We start from the raw sequence: 19,011 nt of genomic DNA, 5'->3' as shown, positions 1-19,011 counted from the left end.
CTATCACAAAAGTATAAATAGTGCTTTCCGATATATTTAAGCGATATTATCGCCTAGGCCTGGTGGTGAGGTCACCGATTTGGCCTTCTAATAGGCCCAATTCAGCCCTGGTTCAAGTCCAATAGGTTCTTTGATAAGTTAGTATGGTTTCGACCTAATACCAACTCAATTTGACCCAAAAAGATCTCGATCAAGACTTTAACAATCTAACCACATATCTAGTACAATTATGAAGCTTTTAGCATATTATAAACTATTCTAGCATATCATTCAATCTTTCACCACTTCGCCCAAACCTTTGGCACATCATTCTTCCCTTTGGCATATCGCCCGATCTATCGGCATATTGACTTTCTTATGGTATTCGATCTTTTAGTACAATACCCGATCCTCCCGACATAATTTCTGAACTTATAGCATGAAGTACAATCTTAGGCACGTCGACCAATCCTCCAGCTTGACGTTTAATTTCTGACATGATACTTTTCCAAACATAACGTCTAATTCTCTTGCTTCAATAATTTGCTCATTGATGCTTCGAGTCTATGATCAAAGTATTTCCTACATTAGTTATCTAAAAAACATATTAGTCCATAAACTCATCAATTGATTTCATCATCAAAATATGGGATTCAATAGTATCCATGCCTTACACGTTGATATTAAGGTTATATGAGCTATCATCTCTTCACTATATATGTTAGTCACTTGTTGAACTTTGTAACTCACTCTGTAGCTATATAAAATTTTCAAGTTAGTTTATCACTAATCATAATATTAGGTTTGGACTAAGACAGTGAATGATAAGTGATTTTAGCAAGCCTTTGATGGTTTGATATTATGTTAATATATAAGTATACTTTGCTTGTAATGAAATATTATCAATAAATCTGAATTGCTATATTTTGTAAAAGTTAAAAGATCTCTCATGTTTGAAATTTTAGAATATTAAATTAAAGTTTTATGATGATACAAACTTAGAAATGGTTAGTTTTGTGATTGTGTAAATTCTTACTCTTATGGGTTTATAGATGATTGTTAATTATTTTGATTTGGCCTTGGGTTTCATAGAGTTATTGAGTGATGTGATGAATGATTATAGACTATACAAGTTTTATAGATGTGAATGATGTTTTAATATTTTTTAGTATCCTTGAATATTATCTTGGATCTTATGTTTAAATTATAGATAAATAATAATTTTCTTGATTTAAGATAGATTTACACCTCTTGAAAGTGTTATTTTAGAGGGTAAAAATCTATTTACCATTCTACTCTCATTTCGATTTAGTTCATCTTTGTCATCACTATAAATAATAAAAAGAAGAGAATGCATCCTAACTTTCTTCACCGATTGCATGAAGTCCTAGGTAGAAATAGTTCAATTTCAAGCATGTCTTGCCTTTAGAAACCTTCAAAAATCAAATTTAGGTAATTTGGAGAAAATTGAATGACTACCACAATGACTATGCTAATTCTAGCAATTTGAGGTCATCAATGAATAGTCTTTCCCTCAATTCCTTTGTGATGGATTGGGAAACCCTAATAAGGTGAGTGTGCTCTATCTAAAATCTTTAGTTCCTATCTAGTTAGTCTTCTAGTTAGTTTTAGGGCCCTGAGGCAACAAAGAATTGATCAGAAAAGAAATCATGATGCATATCTATATATCCCTCTGCTTTTCTCTTGAATCATTATTTTACTTTCTATCCTCAAGCATAGGTTTAAACAAATCAACCTCCTATGGTAATTTATGTTGTGTATGGTATTGTTTTAGTCTGGCTTTTGGTATTACTCATACTAGTATTTTTCTTAGAGGAGTTGATCATGAACAAGTTCTCATGGAAGATTTAAATTGCTACATTATGGCAAATCCATATTTTTAAATTATTTTATTGGCAAAGTAAAAGTGATGAAGATTGGATTCGAGCCCCGTATCTTGCGATAATCTATCAAAATTTAACATTTGTATGACTTGGGAAATTGCTGGGCTCAACCAACATCACGAGATAAATTTTTTTTTTAATGTATTCTCCTTTTTATGGTAATACCATATTAGATAACCTGGATTAAAAATTTTTATGAGATTACTTAATTTATAAATATTATCTTTCAAGATAATTTTATTCTATATATGATCAAGGTTACGTTTTTGGATTATCAATTGTAATAATCATAGACAAAAAAAGAATGAAAAATGAAGTTTCAATTTGGACCAAGTCTGCGAGCCCTAACTCATATTGTTGAGTATCACATCTTCAGCCAAATATATAGGACCAATTATGACCATGAAACCTATATAGATAACACTCTAATCATAAAAAAAAAGTCTATTGAAGGGCCTGTTCAGATTATAGGATGGTCAAGATACATATTTATTTTTCATGTCTCATTTATGATGGGAAATATATGGTGGATTATGTAGTGCAATAAAATGTTAATTTTTGTGGCAAGTTAATCGATAAACATGAGTGTGAATTCTCGTTGATATCAATAAATTTATTTATGGATATCTATATTATTTTATGTACAATTTGGAGACCGAATGCCATTTAAGTGAAATCTATTGATAAATGAGCATCCCGTGCATTTATTTATGCGCATGATTATGATATTTGTTGAGTGATATCATATCATGGTTTACTTTTGCATGGCCCTACATGTTTATTCGCTTGTTGCGTGAATCAAGTTTATATTTGCATCATGTTGCATAAAACTATGAACATTTAGTTATGACACGTTATGTCTGTTTTAGGAATGATGTGTCTTCTTGGTTCTTGCATTTAGAATGATACAAATTTGTATATAACTTAAATAATCTTTGGCATCGAAACTCAAGTTTGTATACAACGCATATTTGTTTGAAGTTATTTAGTTAGTAAATCACTAGACATAAAGCTTTGTGTTTGACATTAGCATAAATGGTTGAAATCTGTCTCAAATTCTTGAATTAATGTTGTTTTATTATGATATTTTGGTCCTTCCTGGTGATAATGAGTGATCTCATAGTTTGGATATTAGTGACAATGTTCCTGGGAGTAGTCACTCTGACTATTGTCAAAATTAAACGTCACATCAATGATTATGAACATACAAGTGTTAGTAAATGCATGTAAATTCTAATGACAGATTGCAGTGATATAGATATGTCATTAAGATTTGTAGTGGAGAGGAAATTTGTTCCATATAGTAGTGTTATTGACTATAATTTATATGATCATTGTGCAGCATTATTGTTCAGGTTGATTAGTGGAGAGAAATTTGTCCAAAGTCTCATGTTTACGGTGCTGCGATGGCTTCCAAAGGCAATAGCGCTCTAAGTTAAGCAAAGATGAGGAGCTATTGGAAAGGTTGTGTATGTGGGACGTGGTTGTTGAATGCATCATGATATCAAAGTAAGGAATAAAAAGCAAATTAACACTCAATTCAATGCGATGAAGATTCATGCAATTAACATGAAGGTTATCCAATAACTACATTTTTTTATGGAGAGGTAGCACGCTCGGCTTCAAAATTAGAGAACACTTGAGCCGCAACAAAGATTATATTGAGCAGTTTAGACCTCTGCAATCACTAAGAAGCAAATCCATACATGCAAGATATTATGACTTTGCACTAATAGGGAACCCATATATATTGAGGGTGCATTTGTAAACACATTTGAAATGTTTTTTGAGGGCCCAAAGCATATTTTAAATGTGAAATGGTGTTTGATAAAATTTTTTAAATCATATTGAAAATGTTCAAATGCTAATATTATCTTAGGGCAGCACTAGCATTTCAGTATTTACTGGATGTTAATATAATTTTTAAAAATTTAAAAATATCTTATTATAATAGTTAAAATCATAAGATTGTCATGATACAATAGAAACTCTAACCCTCATTTTCTCATCCATTCTCTTGAATTTTGTCATTGTCCCTTTCTCACAAGTCTAAAATTTTATTTATTTATTTTTAAAAATTATTTTATGTTTATTTATATAATTATATTTATTTATTTATTATATATGTGGGCCATACGTAATTTTTTGTAAGATTATATACATCCATTTTTTACTTAATATTTAAATAAAAATATTTATTTATTTTTGAATAAATGCTAAAAATGTTAGAAGGGTAAATTTATCACATGATATTTAATGAACTCTTGAAATATAATTTTACTAAGACACTTACTTCGATACATATTTAAAATGTAATTTCATGTATTATTTATCAAATATTTAAAGGATTCCGCAATTGCACATTTACTCAAACCTCTTTCTCTAAATATATATTAAAAATATCAATATGTTTTCAAACAAAGTCCAGGTGCTATGGTGTAGGATGAGTAAGCCATCAAGGTACTGGATAGAGTATGTAAGTATAAATTGACATTGACTTTTTTGAAGTCAAGAGTGAGTTGGGTGCTTGAAGATACATTGAAATGAAGAAGATTGAGTTACAGTTCCAAGTGTGTGTAAGCAGTCTCAAATATAAGTGGAAAAGGAGCAATTAAAGAAGATGTGCTCAATAGTTTCAAGTTGATTTTGACACAGAGGACAAATGGTTTGAATAGGTAGGTGAAATATAATAACTCCATATGTAGTTTTGAGTCTTTTATGAAGCAGTTCTCAAAAAAAAAAAAAAAAAAAAAAAAGGGATCCTAGGAATGACAGAAAGTTTCCAAAAACATCGTCAGCATACAAATTGTGTTCATTTTATTTCTCTCTCAATTGTAGGAGATGATATGCACATCTTGCAGTAGATTTATCATAGGAATTATCCTTCCAAATCTATTTGACATCATAACAATGTTCTGCAATCTCTATATCCTTAATGGCATCAACTAAGTTAGGTATGCATAAATATAATAGCAACGGGGTATTCCAACTACAAGATTGGATAAAATAGTGACATCAAAGAATGTCAGATTTTTGTTTAGAAGCATGTTAATTATCCAAGGGTCCTCGAATATTAAAGTATTAGAACCATTTTCTATTTATTTATAGAATCCATCTTTTAGGGTATGTATGGACGAAAGAAAGAGTTTCTAACACCATCAATGCATGGACAAATCATTTCCTATCATGGGTCCTATTTTAAATTATTGTTAGTGTTTTGCCTTTTGTTTTTAAGTTTAAAACTCAAAAATGTTGTTAGTGTCTTTCCTATCCAGTTTTATTTGTTTTTAAGGTATGCATGGACGAACTATTTTCTAGTGTCAGTCTTATTTTGAAATTTTGTTAGTGTGTTTGCTTTTTATTTCAGTCTTATAAAATTCAAAAATTATTTTTGGCTATGTGGCACCATACAAAGATGAAAATAGTTAAAAAGTCTGATTCTCGTGTGTCATGTATTACTTTCTAATTGTTGGATTTGCGATGTGAAATGCCAGCTATCTTAGCACCTACAAACTCTTTAAATGACATAGGGCTTGCACTTGTCTTTGAAACCCCTTTTTATATAATCGTTTATCTTATTTCCGAGAGACTTTTTATGCCTATTAAAGTCGTCTTGTTTTGTGCCACTTGCGATACTAATTATCTTTCCCTTTTTGTAAGTGATAAAAGCATATTACTTGTGTATTTAGCCTTCTAACATTTTCTAGTTTATATGTCTTTTGTAAATTATACAAGATTAAGATCTTGGTTGACCCTTGTTGACAAATATCGCTTAGGTATTGCACACATTAGGTAATTCCAACTAAGGACGTGATAATCTATCTCTTGAAAAAAATTTTAAAGTAGGTTATTGTGTACTACTAACATAAGAAATTCTCTCACTTTACTCCTTTGCAATTCCAATTAAACAAGATCATTTAGAAGTAGGAGAAATGGTATGATTTGATCCAAAAGTGGTAGAAAGAGATGATAATAATTCAACATGAGAGATAGAATATGAAGATTTAAACTTCATTTTACCTTTGATGTTGCTGCTAAGGGCTTTTAAACTAGCTTGATTAGAAACTGCTGCGGTAGAATATGAAAGTCTAATCATGGTAGCTTGAAAGGAAACAAAGCTTTATATAAAGCAATCTTTCTTCGTCGAACTAAATAAAATCCAATAAGAAAGTTTTGATATTTTCTAATGACGAGCGATGGAGGAGAGAGTTCAGAGTCATTCGTAGAGGAGAAAGGCTTAGAAGCAAGAAACTAAAGAGGCGTAGGATGCCTTGCGTAGTGGAGAGGAGTCTGGCCTAGCGGCCATAGTGGAACATGAGGTGATGGTGATGGGGAGACAATGAGAATAGATGGGAAGGAAGACATAAAACTTCATTTGATTTCATGAGGAGGAAATCTAGTTGTAACTTAAAATGGTTCGACTACGTTGTACTTATGTGGAATTTTTGGAATATAAATATTTTTTGGTACACTCTAAGAGTCCTTGCAATATCGTATCAAGTAGTAACCTTCTAATAGAATAATAAGATCCTAGGATTTGTGTTATATTATGTGCATCTTCCTATCCACGAGTTCTATTATACATATGCGGATGATCAAAATATTGCAGTTATTCGAGTGCGTCTCATCGTTGATTTGTATATGGAATATAATCAATATCTTTCCTCAAAGGAAAACGTAACTCAAGTAGCTATAATAAAAATATCAAAGTTTAGAAGGACAGGAACACTAGTACTTTTGCATCACATCTTTTGCAAGAGAAGTGTAAATATATAAGATTTTATTATTTCTAGCGTTCTTAACATTAGGAATACAATTTTGACATTGATTGTATGAGCTACGAGAAACCCCAAGTCAAACACTTTTCGTCAGTTCCCGAAATCTTTGGACCAGTCATATTCATCCAGTTCATGAAATGAATCTGGTAGTCGACTAGATCGGTCCATTATTGAGAAGCAAGAAGCGGAACCGATGTCAAGATCATTTTCGAAGATAGATTCAAATAATACTGTCTCATCACTAGGGAAGATTTGAGATTGCACTAAGTTGGCAAGTTCTCTAGTGATGCTTGTCCCCATCGCATCTTCTTGAGCTGAACTTGGAAATAGAGGATCTATTTCCACCTCCATCGCTTCCGGGATAAGAGTTTGGTCCTGATTTAGTCTTGTCTGAAAGAGATTCATGCCAGAACTGGAAGTTCCTTGACGGCTCATCTCAATTCCTCCACTCGGAAGGTCAGGGTTATCGGCCACCATAGGCAAATAGGAACCATACGGATTTGCCAATGGCTGATTGCCATGAGAAGCTGAAGCTACAGAATGACGAATATGTCCCAAGTTATCTTGGTGAATACTTCCTCGAGGTTGATCTTGAGGTCCAAGTTCATAGTTTGGAAGGTTCCGTCTCGTAAACATGTTCACATCCATGGCCAAGTACTGCGTCACGTTCATGGATTCCTCTTGCATGGCCTCCGAGATAGGCTGCTCAACGATACCGGAAATACTGGATGCATCCCCCATAGTCTCGCCGTAGCTTTTCCTCTCCATCGATGGAGGAGGCGGAGCATTATGTTGGAGCCCGAAGTATTTGTTCAGTTCATGCTTAAGAATAGCGTTCATTATGTCGACTTCTTTCGCCGTAATCTTGTCTTGGAGGCCCTTCGACTTCTCGATGAGCCGTTGGATCTTCTCTATATCGGGCATCAAGTGCTTGATGATCGCGATCAAGACACTTACTTTCCATGCCTTCTTTAGGTCATGCGGCTTCTTGTAGGGTGGAGGACTTGGATCCTTGGGCATGCCCATCTCCCGCCACCACTCCTCCGACATGTTGGGCCACCACGGTGGTGGAATGCCCTTCTCCAGAGGGAACCTCCGCTGAGGAGGGTCACAGTATGGCATCAAGGCGGATAAAAGCGAACCCAAGGTGGTGTCCTGCAGTTCCTGCAGTGAACCAGGCACGGAGAACTCCGAGGGGTTCTCCTTGCCAACGAAGTGGGTCGAACTGTCCGTCTGATACTCTCTGATTGCAGCGGGACCGTTCTGACGGAAGCGAACGATTTCCTTCCACCATTTAAGAAGGTTATTAGAGGCTCCACTGACTGGCTTTCCTTTGTAGGGTACAATCCCGTAGACGAATCCTTGAGCGAGGCCCTCTTCCGCCAACTCCCGCATCTCATTCATTATCTTCTCCTGGTTCTGGGCCAGCTTCTTCCTCCGTGACTGTTCTTGCGAGTAATCTAGCAAGGATGCACTGCTTTGCTGGATTATCTTACACTTGTGATGCTCGTTCAAGTGCTTCAGTCGGATGATATCGTGCCATATCCGAATTCTGAGCCTCTCAACTTCATGCGCATCCGTCTCTACCCCATCTGACAACGGGGTATCGAACATGTTGTCAGGTGGCGGACCCAATAGACCTTCCAACTCGCTGGAAGGATCCACGATAGACTCCAGAACGGAAGGAGAACAATTGTCGGTTCTTTCAGAAAACCCAACATTTTGTTTAGATTTCTTGTCCTGCATCCTGAATGGGAGCTACTGAACACTTGAATCTGCACACACATAGCAACACGGCATGAATGAATTTTCCAGGAATTACGGAAACAAACTTTACAAAGTTGGCAGTGCCAAAATTCGGTGGTTGTTTATATGGTGCGTTTGAATTTGCAGAGAATAAAATTGCATGCCCAACAACTTTTTTTTTTTCATTTCCTTATAGATTAAAAGCCAAATGAAATTGTTCGACTTTAATCCAGATTCATGTATAATCATGAACCACATATTTGTGCACGATCTATTATACTGTACCAAATGATCCGCATGTAGAAGGTCATCAAAGACTGCAAGCAAAATTGACTAACCTTTTTTTCCCTTGTGGAAGTGCACATAAATTTTCTTTGGACGAGAAATTGGACCGTTGAAATCGAGGGAAAAATTAGAGAAACTAAGTAAGCAATAACATGCTTCTAAACAACAATAATAATAATATAATACTAATTAGTGCATGTTTTGAAATAATTTATAGGTTGAGTTATGTCATTTTCCACAAACAACAGTAGTATAGTGTTGCACATAAAGAACTGTTTGATTGAATAAACTGAAATCATGGTAGTTCATGGAAAAGAGTCCAATCTTAACACTGACCGTTATATTTATGTTCGTAAGAGATAGTCACGAAGATAGAATCTAAGCAAGAGTTTTCCGAATGAATAGTATGAATCTAACCAAGAGTTTTCCTAATGAATAGTATATCGTAGAAGTATAAACAATATTCATAATAGAAAACTATCTAATCAAAGGAAGTAGCCAAGATCTTATATAACAAGATGAATGACAAAAACTCCAAAGAAAGAAGACCATAAATTAAAAAAAAAGGCATAGGGAGAAAAAGCGGATTAAGCTTCGGAAGATATGCCAACCCTTTATAGAAAAATACAGATAAGAAACAAAGAAAACGAAGGAATTAGAAAGATCATAAAACTTGCACTAGAAAAAGGCTGAAATTACTGTTACAATCAGCTTAATTTACACTTGTTTAGAGATTATTGTTCTAACTGTCAAAAACCCAATCAACCGTCCGAGCAACATTCACAAGCATACGTGAAAAGTATAACTAATTCGACGGTAATATAGAGCTGCACACCTGTGACAGTAGTCAAAGCAAAAATTTTCTTTGACCAGAAACAATCATGCAATCACTTATAGATTGGAACAAGCAAAATGTAAACTAGGATAGATGGGAGTACACATGAACGAGAAATGACAAGAAATTGACCATCCAGTTGATCTAACATGCTAAAAATTCATTTATACTAGCCTATGATGAACATTTGTGGAAATATTTGACAGAGATTTAGCTATAAGACTTGCACTTACGTATGATCTCTGTGGGCTTGTAGTGAGAAGTTTGTTTCAAAGTTTACAAAGATGGTGCGTTTAAATAGCTTGTTAGTTCGCATATCTGTTATGAAATCACTAGTAAATTTGGCCTAAACAATGAGACATCCTTCAACACCAAAATGATTATTATGCCCTTTAGCCCTTCAGTATACAATCTTATGCTTAATTTGGTTGTTTTCCAATTCTCATTTTATTTTACTTAATATAATAGTAACATTTTTCACCCAATATGATCAAGAAAATATTTTTGTGCCAATGCATCAATTTTTTTTTCATAAATGTATTTTGACTATTTTGTCAGGATCCTAAATGCATGATTTCTATATCATCTACTTTTTTTAAAAAAACTAATCCATTATTAGTGAACAAATAAGAGCACAAAGGAATCGATTCAAATTAGAATTTAGTTTAAGCTTAAATTTTTTATTTATAATAGTAGTAACCATGCGATGGTATTTTAGAATATCAAAGTTCACTAACAGGTATTCATAAGGATTTATTATATTTATATTAAGAGCTTTGGTGTCAACTCATATTTTTAAAAGTTTAAAAAAATATCACCTTCACATTAGATAACTTTATAGAAATTTAGTGGTGTTGTTGAACCAGGAAAAGAGATTTCTCAATCAATAGATACAATTTGTGTATAATAATTTTTAATCAGTGGCCAGCCAATCCAACCCTAATATTCTTATTAATCTAGTGAACCAGATTGGATTGCGCAATAACCCACTGCAATCGTCACGCGTACCATTTTGAAGACTATTTTAGGGGTTATAATGGATGAATTATAGTTATGCACTGTATCTAGCATGAATCTGCTGCATTTTTGTTGGGCAACAACTAAGTTAGTTGTAATCTCACCATAGACATAAATGGAACTAATTGATTAGGATTTGTCCATATTCCCTCATGAGACAAAAAATAGTTAATTTGTAGATACCTGGTATATCTTGCCGTGATACAGTGTGAGGATATCTAGCAGTAACAGTAGCATATTTAGCAGTGATATAGTGGTCACATTAAAATTGGAAGATACTTAAAATTCAAGATATAACATCAGCCATTGTAATATATGCTTAAGTGACACAGCTAACATCAGCTAATTCATTGGCTTGTTAGCTTTGTTATACTTCCATAAAATTTTGAAGAAACAATTTATGACAAATGCTTTGAAAGTGAAGCTTTTGATCACATTTTTAATGTATGTACAGGTGATTTCTTAATTGCTAAGGATATTGATAGCTTCTGAACATCTTTCTCCTAAAAAGCTACATTTTTGAACCGTGGAAAATACGGAGATATTGCGTGCAAAAAAACTCGTCAAATTATTTGCGTCTCTTAGTCATAATGCAAAGTTAAGAGAGAGTAATGGTAGAAGATATAGTCATCGAGGAAAACGTAAGTGCATGTGATTCATAAAAGGTGGTCACCAAGAATAAATTTAATAGGAGAACCGATGTAAGGAATCACCAGCTTTGAACCACTGTTTCTGCCCACAATATTGAGCTAGATATTGAGGAGGTTCAGAATAAGATGTTCTAACGAGCATGTTTTACGCCAATTTATTAGTTGAAATATGAGTTTTCTTTGGAGCATGACGATAATATATATATATATATACAGCGAGATCTGGTTTTGAGGTTATTAAATATTTACACAATGGTGTAATGTTTTCTTCCCCGCTTCTTTTGTGAACTTTAAGCCAAATAGAAAGATGCTCTTAGCAGGTGTCACGACTTATCAAGGCGTCTTACGTACATCTCGTTATTAATGTGTATAAAATGTGTACAACTGGATTCTTTATGTGGCCTAATATTGTTTGGGAATATATAAATAAATGAAAACTTGAACATGTCCGTAGCTCATGGACGGGTGGTGCATGTTAAGTGTGTTAAACTGAAGGATTCCTCATTCTCCAAATTTGATGGAGAAGTGGCATGGATGAAACGCTTTTCAATTTCAGTATTTCTTCGTTGGTAGCTGATAGGGGAAATATTTGCCCCCTATTTATTCTGACACATAACAACACTATCCGAAAGATTAATCATGCCTTGAATATCATATTTTGATAATAAAATTAATTGATAAATTTATAAATTAATATATTTTTGGATAAATAATATGAAAAATATATCAATCAATGACTTGAATCATCAAGAGCAAATTATCGAAGTAGGAGAATCAAATGATGTGCCGAAAAAAGTATCATGTCAAAAATTAGACATCAAGCTAGAGAATAGATCGATGTGCTAAAGATTAGACTTTATACTATAAGTTCGAGCATCATACCGGAAGGATTGAACACTAAAAGATCGAGTATCATGGGAAAGTCGATGTATCGATAGATTGGGTGATATGTCAAAGGAAAATGTAATACATTAAAGGTTCGGATGAAGTGCCGAAAGATCGGATAATATATTGGAATGGTGTACAATATCCTGAAGGCTTCGTAATTGTGTTAGATATATGATTGGATTGTTAAAGTCTTGATCGGGGTCTTTCTAGGTCAAATTATATTGGTAGTGGGCCAAAACCATACAAACTTATCGAGAAAGCCAATGAGCTTAGACCTAGGCCGAACTGGGCATGTTAGAAGGCCAAAACAATGGCCTTGAACAAGCCTAGGCGGTGGTATTGCTAGGCCCAAGTAGTGGTACCATTTGAGTTAGCTGACAAGAATAAATAATGCTTGTTAGTACTACCAACAGTGGTACCACTTATGTAGGTGATGGTACCACCTAGGGCACAATGGTAATGCCCAAAAAGTTTGAAATTGTAGTGTCAAAAGTTGCGACGGTAGTATTACTAGTTGTCAGTGGTAGTATCACCCATACCTCAAAATTTTTGGAGATTTAAAATTTTTAGTTTCATTTTGAAGCCTTTTGGGGCCTATAAATACCCCACTAAAGCTTGGATGATGGAGCATCAAATTCTGAGAAGGGTTGTAGCTCTCTCTTTGAGCATCATTTCAATCTCTTCCTCTTTCTTGAGTTTCGAGATGATTTTAAGTTGTAGGAGGTGAAGTCTCTTGTAAAAGAGTGAGTGTGGAGATAATCTCTTAAACCTATTAAAAAGAGAAGAGTTGTAACAAGGGTAGTTGATCTTCACCCGTTGGAAAGAATTTTGGTGGTGAAAGCCAATAACTTCGAGGGAAGAGGAATCGTGAGTGGACATAGGTCTGGAAAACTGAACCACTATAAATCAGTTTACATTCCTTATCTTGCTTTTGATTTATTATTACTTACTTATTTACTTTACTGGCAATTCTTACTTGTATTTTTTATTAATCACATTTTTTATACGAATTTATCGATCGAACTTTGAAATTGGATTAAGATTGATATAGCACTAAATCAGCGTGCCCACCCCCACCCCCCCCTCTTAGTGTCATTATGATCATAACAATTGGTATCAGAGCTTCATTCTCTTAGTTGGATTAACACATAAGAGAGATCTAATGTAATGGCTTTTTCAGATAACAAAGAGGGTCACTCCATCACTTGTCCTCCTATGTTCAATGGGACATACTATACTTATTAGAAAACACAAATGCAGATTTTCTTGTTTTCTATGGACTTTGATCTATAGAATGTTATCGAGTTTAGTTTTTAAAAATCTACTAATCCGATGAATGAATGGAATAATTTTGAAAAAAGAATATTTTCTTTAAATGTTAAATCTGTGAATACTTTATTTTATGCTTTAGGCAAATAATGAGTTTAATCAAGTTTTTACTTGTGACATCACATATGGTATTTGGCACACACTTGAAGTTACTCATGAATGTACAAATAGAGTAAAAGAATCTAAAATTAATCTTTTGGTACATTGTTATGAATTATTTAAAATGAAGCTAAGCAAATTCATTTGTGACATGTACACCTGTTTTTTATATATTATCAATAAAATAGCTTAAAAACTCTTGGTAAAAATTATACTAATCTTAAATTAGTGAATAAGATTTTAAGATCTCTTTCTAAAAGTTGGGATCCAAATATAACTGTAATTCAAGAAGCAAAAGACTTGAATAACTTTCCTCTTAAAGAACTCATAGAATCTTTGATGACATGTGAAATGACCTATAAAGCACATAATGAAGAAGAGAAAAACCTTCCTAAAAGAAGGAAGGATATTGTATTTAAATCTAAGGACGACAATTCAAGCGAAAGCTCAAGTAATGATAATGATTATATAGTACTCCTTACCATAAGATTCAAAAAGTTCATGAGAAGAAACAAAATAATTCTTGCAAGGAAAGAAGGTAAGAATAAAAGTGAACCCAAAAAGGATGCAGTCATATGCTTTGAATGTAAAAAGCTAGGATACTTAAAAAATGAGGGTCTGCTACTAAAAAAGAAATCAACCCAAAAGAAGAAGAAAGCGCTCAAAACAACGAAAGATGAATCAACTGAGTCAAAGTCAGATGAGCAAATCAATAAAGAATAAGTGGCAAACTATGCTTTGATGGCCTTCAACGATGAGATATTTGACTCACTCGAATCATCTTTATCTTAGGATGAATTACTTGATGCATTTCATAATTTATATGATGAACTTAAAACGATTGATAAAAAATATAATTTGTTAAAAACTGATTATGTCTCTCTCTAATGAATTTGATGAATTGAAAAATAAGTATGATAACTATATATTAACATCTTGCACTAAATGTGAAGAGTTAGAATCACTTAAAAAGGAAAATATGTTCCTACAACAAACAATAGAAAATTTTAAAATTGAAAACAAGTCATTGAATATGATTCTTACTAATCGAGGTTATGTATCAAGAAAAGAAAGAATTAGCTTCATAAGTAATAACACACATCAAAAGCTAATAAAATTTATAAAATGACCCACACTATATATTCCTCCTAAAGTTAAATGTAATTTTTATGAAAAATATGGTCACTATACTTATACATGCTCTCTTAAAAAATATAGTTATCATAAATTAGTTTGAGTTCCTAAAGGAATTATAAATGATTTATTGTCAAAAGTCAAGAAAGGTAGATTTAACTACGAAGGACCTAAAGTTAAATAGGTACTTAAAGCAAACCCTTCTTTCTTGTAAGTATGTCTATAAATAAGAGCTAGGAGCAAAAGATGATATCTTGAAAGTGGATGCTTAAGGCATATGATTGGAGATCCAATACACTTCTCCTATTGGAGAAGGAGGATATGTCATATTCAAAGACAATAATAAAGAAAAAAATCATTAGCATTGAAATATTGGTAACAAATTGAATCTTTTGATTGAAGATATTTTTTTTAGTAGATAGTTTGAAACATAACTTAATAAGTGATAGTGTCATGAGTATTGTCGATTGATGAGTCAGTCCAGTTGATTCACTACCGAAGGTATAGACTCATCCAAGTGTCTTTTCCTAGTTGATGTGGAAGACTTGGTGGGGGTAAAACTATAGAGGCTACCTAGTCGGAAGTCATTCTATTGATGAAGACCCGATTCGGGATGGCCGAGTAGGCAAACTAGAATCTTCTTAGTTGCAAGGTTCCTATCTACGGGCTGGGTCGTTTGGGTGACCTCAAGCGATAATCGATCCTGCACGACAGGCCGATGTCGGGAGTTGCCCAATACGACTCCTCCAGTACTTAAGTCAATGAAGGGAAGAAAACAACAGCATAAGCTGTTTAATTGAGTTAGTGTGTTGAGAGCTCCCCCCTTTCCCCTTTTATAGTGTGAGCTGATGGATTCCTTTTATACTTGAACCCTAGGCTTTCTTACTAGCTAGCTTGGGATAAGATCAGTTTAACTGCTTGATCATTTTGGTCTTTGATCTCGATAAGATTGGATGATTATTATTGAATCCCAAATTTTGATGATGAAATCAATTGATGAATTTATGGACTAATATGCTTATAAGATAAGTGACGTAGAGAAAACAATTAATCAATGACTCGAACCATCAAAGCGTAAATTGTTGAAGTAGGAGAATTGGACATTGTGTTGGGAAAGGTATCATTTCAGAAATAGGACTTTGAGCTAGAGGATTGGTCGACGTACTGAAGATTAGATTTTGTACTAAAAGTTTGGGTATCATGAGAGAAGGATCAAGTATTACGCCAAAAGATCAGATGTTGTAGGAAAGTCGACATGCCAATAGATCAAGCGATATGCCGAAAGAAAGGATGATGTGTCGAAGGTTCAACCAAAGTGTCAGATGATCGAACAACATTCTAGAATAGCATACAATGTGTTGAAAGCTTCGTAATTGTGTTAGATATGTAATTAGATTGTTAATGTCTTGATCGAGATCTTTCTAGGTCAAATTATGTTGGTTTTAGGTCAAAACCATGCTAACTTATCGAGAAAGCCAATCGGCTTGGACCAAGGCCGAATTGGGCCTGTTAGAAGGCCATATCAGTGGCCTTGAGTAGGCCTAGGTAGTGGTACCACCTGAGATAGTCGATAACTACTTATTGTGCTTGTTAGCACTACCATCGATGGTACCGCTTAGGGCGACAATAGTACCACCCATAATTCAAATTTTGTAGATACGATTATTTGGGCTAATAAGTTCAATGTGTGAAAGGGAGAGGATAACTAATCTACTCATAAGGCTACATTTAAGCCACCACCGAGAAGCATCAAAGGATAGAGAGTGAATTACAAATAATGTTCAAGGAGGAGGAAGTAGAGCACCTCGATCCTAGCCACATTGACTTTCTCATTATCAATGTTAGGTTGATCAACACCCTAGTCAAGAGGGTTATGATTGATATAGGTAGCTCTACTAACACCCTTTACTATAATGTTTTCTAAAAGTTCGAGCTAACTACTAATAATCTTACCACAATGTCCTCTTTTCTAACTGGGTTTATCAATGACTCCATCTCCCCCCTAGGCACGATTAACTTTATGGAGATTGGTCGATGTGTCATGATTGGTCATACTTAATGCAAGAGATTTAGGCATTCTAGTGGAGGTTCATACATTATATCGAAGGATTGAATATCATGACAAAATCGACATGCTAAAGGATTATGGGATGTGTCAGAGAAAAGGATAATATGCTAGAGGATTGAACATAATGCTGAAAGATTGGACGATATGCCAGAAAAGTTATTGTTATTTTGAATTGGGCTTTAATTGAACTATAATTAAACAATGTTAAGTTGAGGGATGAATTTGATCGATGTGGACTAGTCCATGAGCCCTTACTAGACTTGTCAGCCAACTACATGGTGTTATTACTTAGGGATAGTATTGCCCAGCCTAGGTGATAAAACTACCTAGGTCAACAAATAGTGTGGGTGGTACTATTCAAGATTATTGGAGGTAATCCCACGTAGTACAATGATAGTACTACTAGTATCCTTGATTTCGGATATTTTTTCGTTATTTGCTCCATATTTTTATTTATTTATAGTATGAATACCCTTATTCAAGTGTGGCTATAAGGCATCTGTTGTGAGCTTTCAAAGTATTAAAATCTTCTCTTAGTCTTGTTTGAATTTTTCCCACTTTCTTTAGTTTTTAATTACATTATTTAGTTGTAGAAGGTATGAAATTCTTATAAAATCATGAGAGTTATAAGTGAAATGTTATCTTATACATCTTGAAAAACAAAAAATATAAATAATGGTTGATCTTCACTCATTAGAAGTAATATTATGTCATGAAAATCGATGGCCTAAAGCAAGAGGAATCAAAAATGGATACAGGTCAAGTTAATCGAACCACTATAAATTAGTTTATCTCTCTACTTATACCATCACTTATGGTTATTTTATTCAAAATTTCTTAATAATACTTTTTTTTACTAAAATTTGCTAAAGTACTAATCTATCCCCTTTTAATACTATTATCAATCCTAAGAATACGTGCTTGAAATATTATGATAGATTGCTTAGGAAATAGACTATATGATTATTGTTCATTCTTAATGAAACAAAGGTAAAGGCATTATAATTAGAGATTAAATGAGAAAATGGAATAGAAAGATCTTCTTTCTTCTCTCTTATTTGAAATACAATCTACTATAGAAGTCATACAAATCACATAAAAAGGTGATAACAAAAATAAGAAGAAAATTATATATGATATATTTAGAGCGAAAGTTGGGAAGTAAAATAAAGAAAATTGATAGAGAAAATGTAAAACAAAAGGAAGATCATGATGCAAATAAAAATACAAGTATATACAATATATTTGGGCTAACAAGTATAATGTATTTGGTGTGTGAGAGTGAGGGAGAGGATAACTCATCTACTCACTCGAGCCATTATCGAGAAGAATCGAAAGATAGAGAGTAACTTATAGATAACGTTCAAAGAGAAGGAAGTAGAGCACCTCAACCCTAACCATGTTGACTTCCTCATTGTCTATGTTAGGTTGATCAATACCCTAATCAAGAGGGTCATGATCGACATAAATAACTCGGCTAACACCCCTTACTATAATATTTTCTAAAAATTACGGCTAACTACTAATAATCTTACCATGATGTCCTCTTTTCTAACGAGGTTTACCAATGACTCCATCTCCCCCCTAGCACTGTCAACTTTGTAGAGATTAGTTGATGTGCCAAGATTGGTCATACTTAATAACAGAGGTTAGGGCATTATGCAAGAGGATTATACATTATGTCGAAAGATTGAATATTGTGACAAAATCGATATGCTAAAGGATTATGTGATGTATCAGAGGATAAAATGTTATGCTAGAGGATTGAACAAAATGTCGAAAGATTAAGTGACATACCAAAAAAGTTATTGCTATTTTGAAACCTTCTTTGAAGTCAAATTAGGCTATAATTGAACTATAATTAAGCAATGTTATGTTGAGGGATAAATTTTATTGATATGGACTAGTCCATGAGCCCTTACTAGACTTATCAGCCCACTATACAGTTCTATTGCCTAGCCTAGGTGGTAAAACTACCTAGGTCAACAAATAGTGTGCGTGGTGTTGTTTAGCGTTGTTGGAGGTAATACCACATAGAACGATGATAGTACTATTAGTACCCTTGATTTCAGGTTTTTTTCTCTGATTTACTCCATAGTTTTTGTATTTTTTTGGCATGAATACCTTACTTTAATCATGGCTATGAGGCATCCATATTGGGATTTTAAAGCATTTAGATCTTTTCTTAGAGTCTTGTTTAAATTTTCTCTACTTTCTTTAGTTTTTAATTAAATTACTTAGTTGTAGAATGTGTAAAATTCATTTAAAATCACGAGTGTTTTAAGTGAAAGGTTACCTT

The 19,011-nt window shown here is 33.6% G+C and overlaps 1 protein-coding gene across 1 annotated transcript; it reads right to left on the bottom strand.

The window, feature by feature from the left end:
- Positions 1–6,751: 6,751 nt before the first annotated feature.
- On the bottom strand, positions 6,752–8,407 carry LOC103988874 (protein ETHYLENE-INSENSITIVE 3-like 1a). Its single transcript, XM_009407545.2, has one exon. It carries the CDS (start codon positions 8,405–8,407, stop codon positions 6,752–6,754), a length of 1,656 nt encoding a protein of 551 aa, XP_009405820.2.
- Between the last annotated feature and the right edge of the window lie 10,604 nt (positions 8,408–19,011).

Source organism: Musa acuminata, chromosome BXJ2-6, assembly GCF_036884655.1.
Source record: "Musa acuminata AAA Group cultivar baxijiao chromosome BXJ2-6, Cavendish_Baxijiao_AAA, whole genome shotgun sequence".
Classification (NCBI taxonomy): Eukaryota; Viridiplantae; Streptophyta; class Magnoliopsida; order Zingiberales; family Musaceae; genus Musa; species Musa acuminata.
The sequence above is the reverse complement of the archived record's forward strand: the minus strand, read 5'-3'. Positions and strand labels throughout refer to the sequence as shown.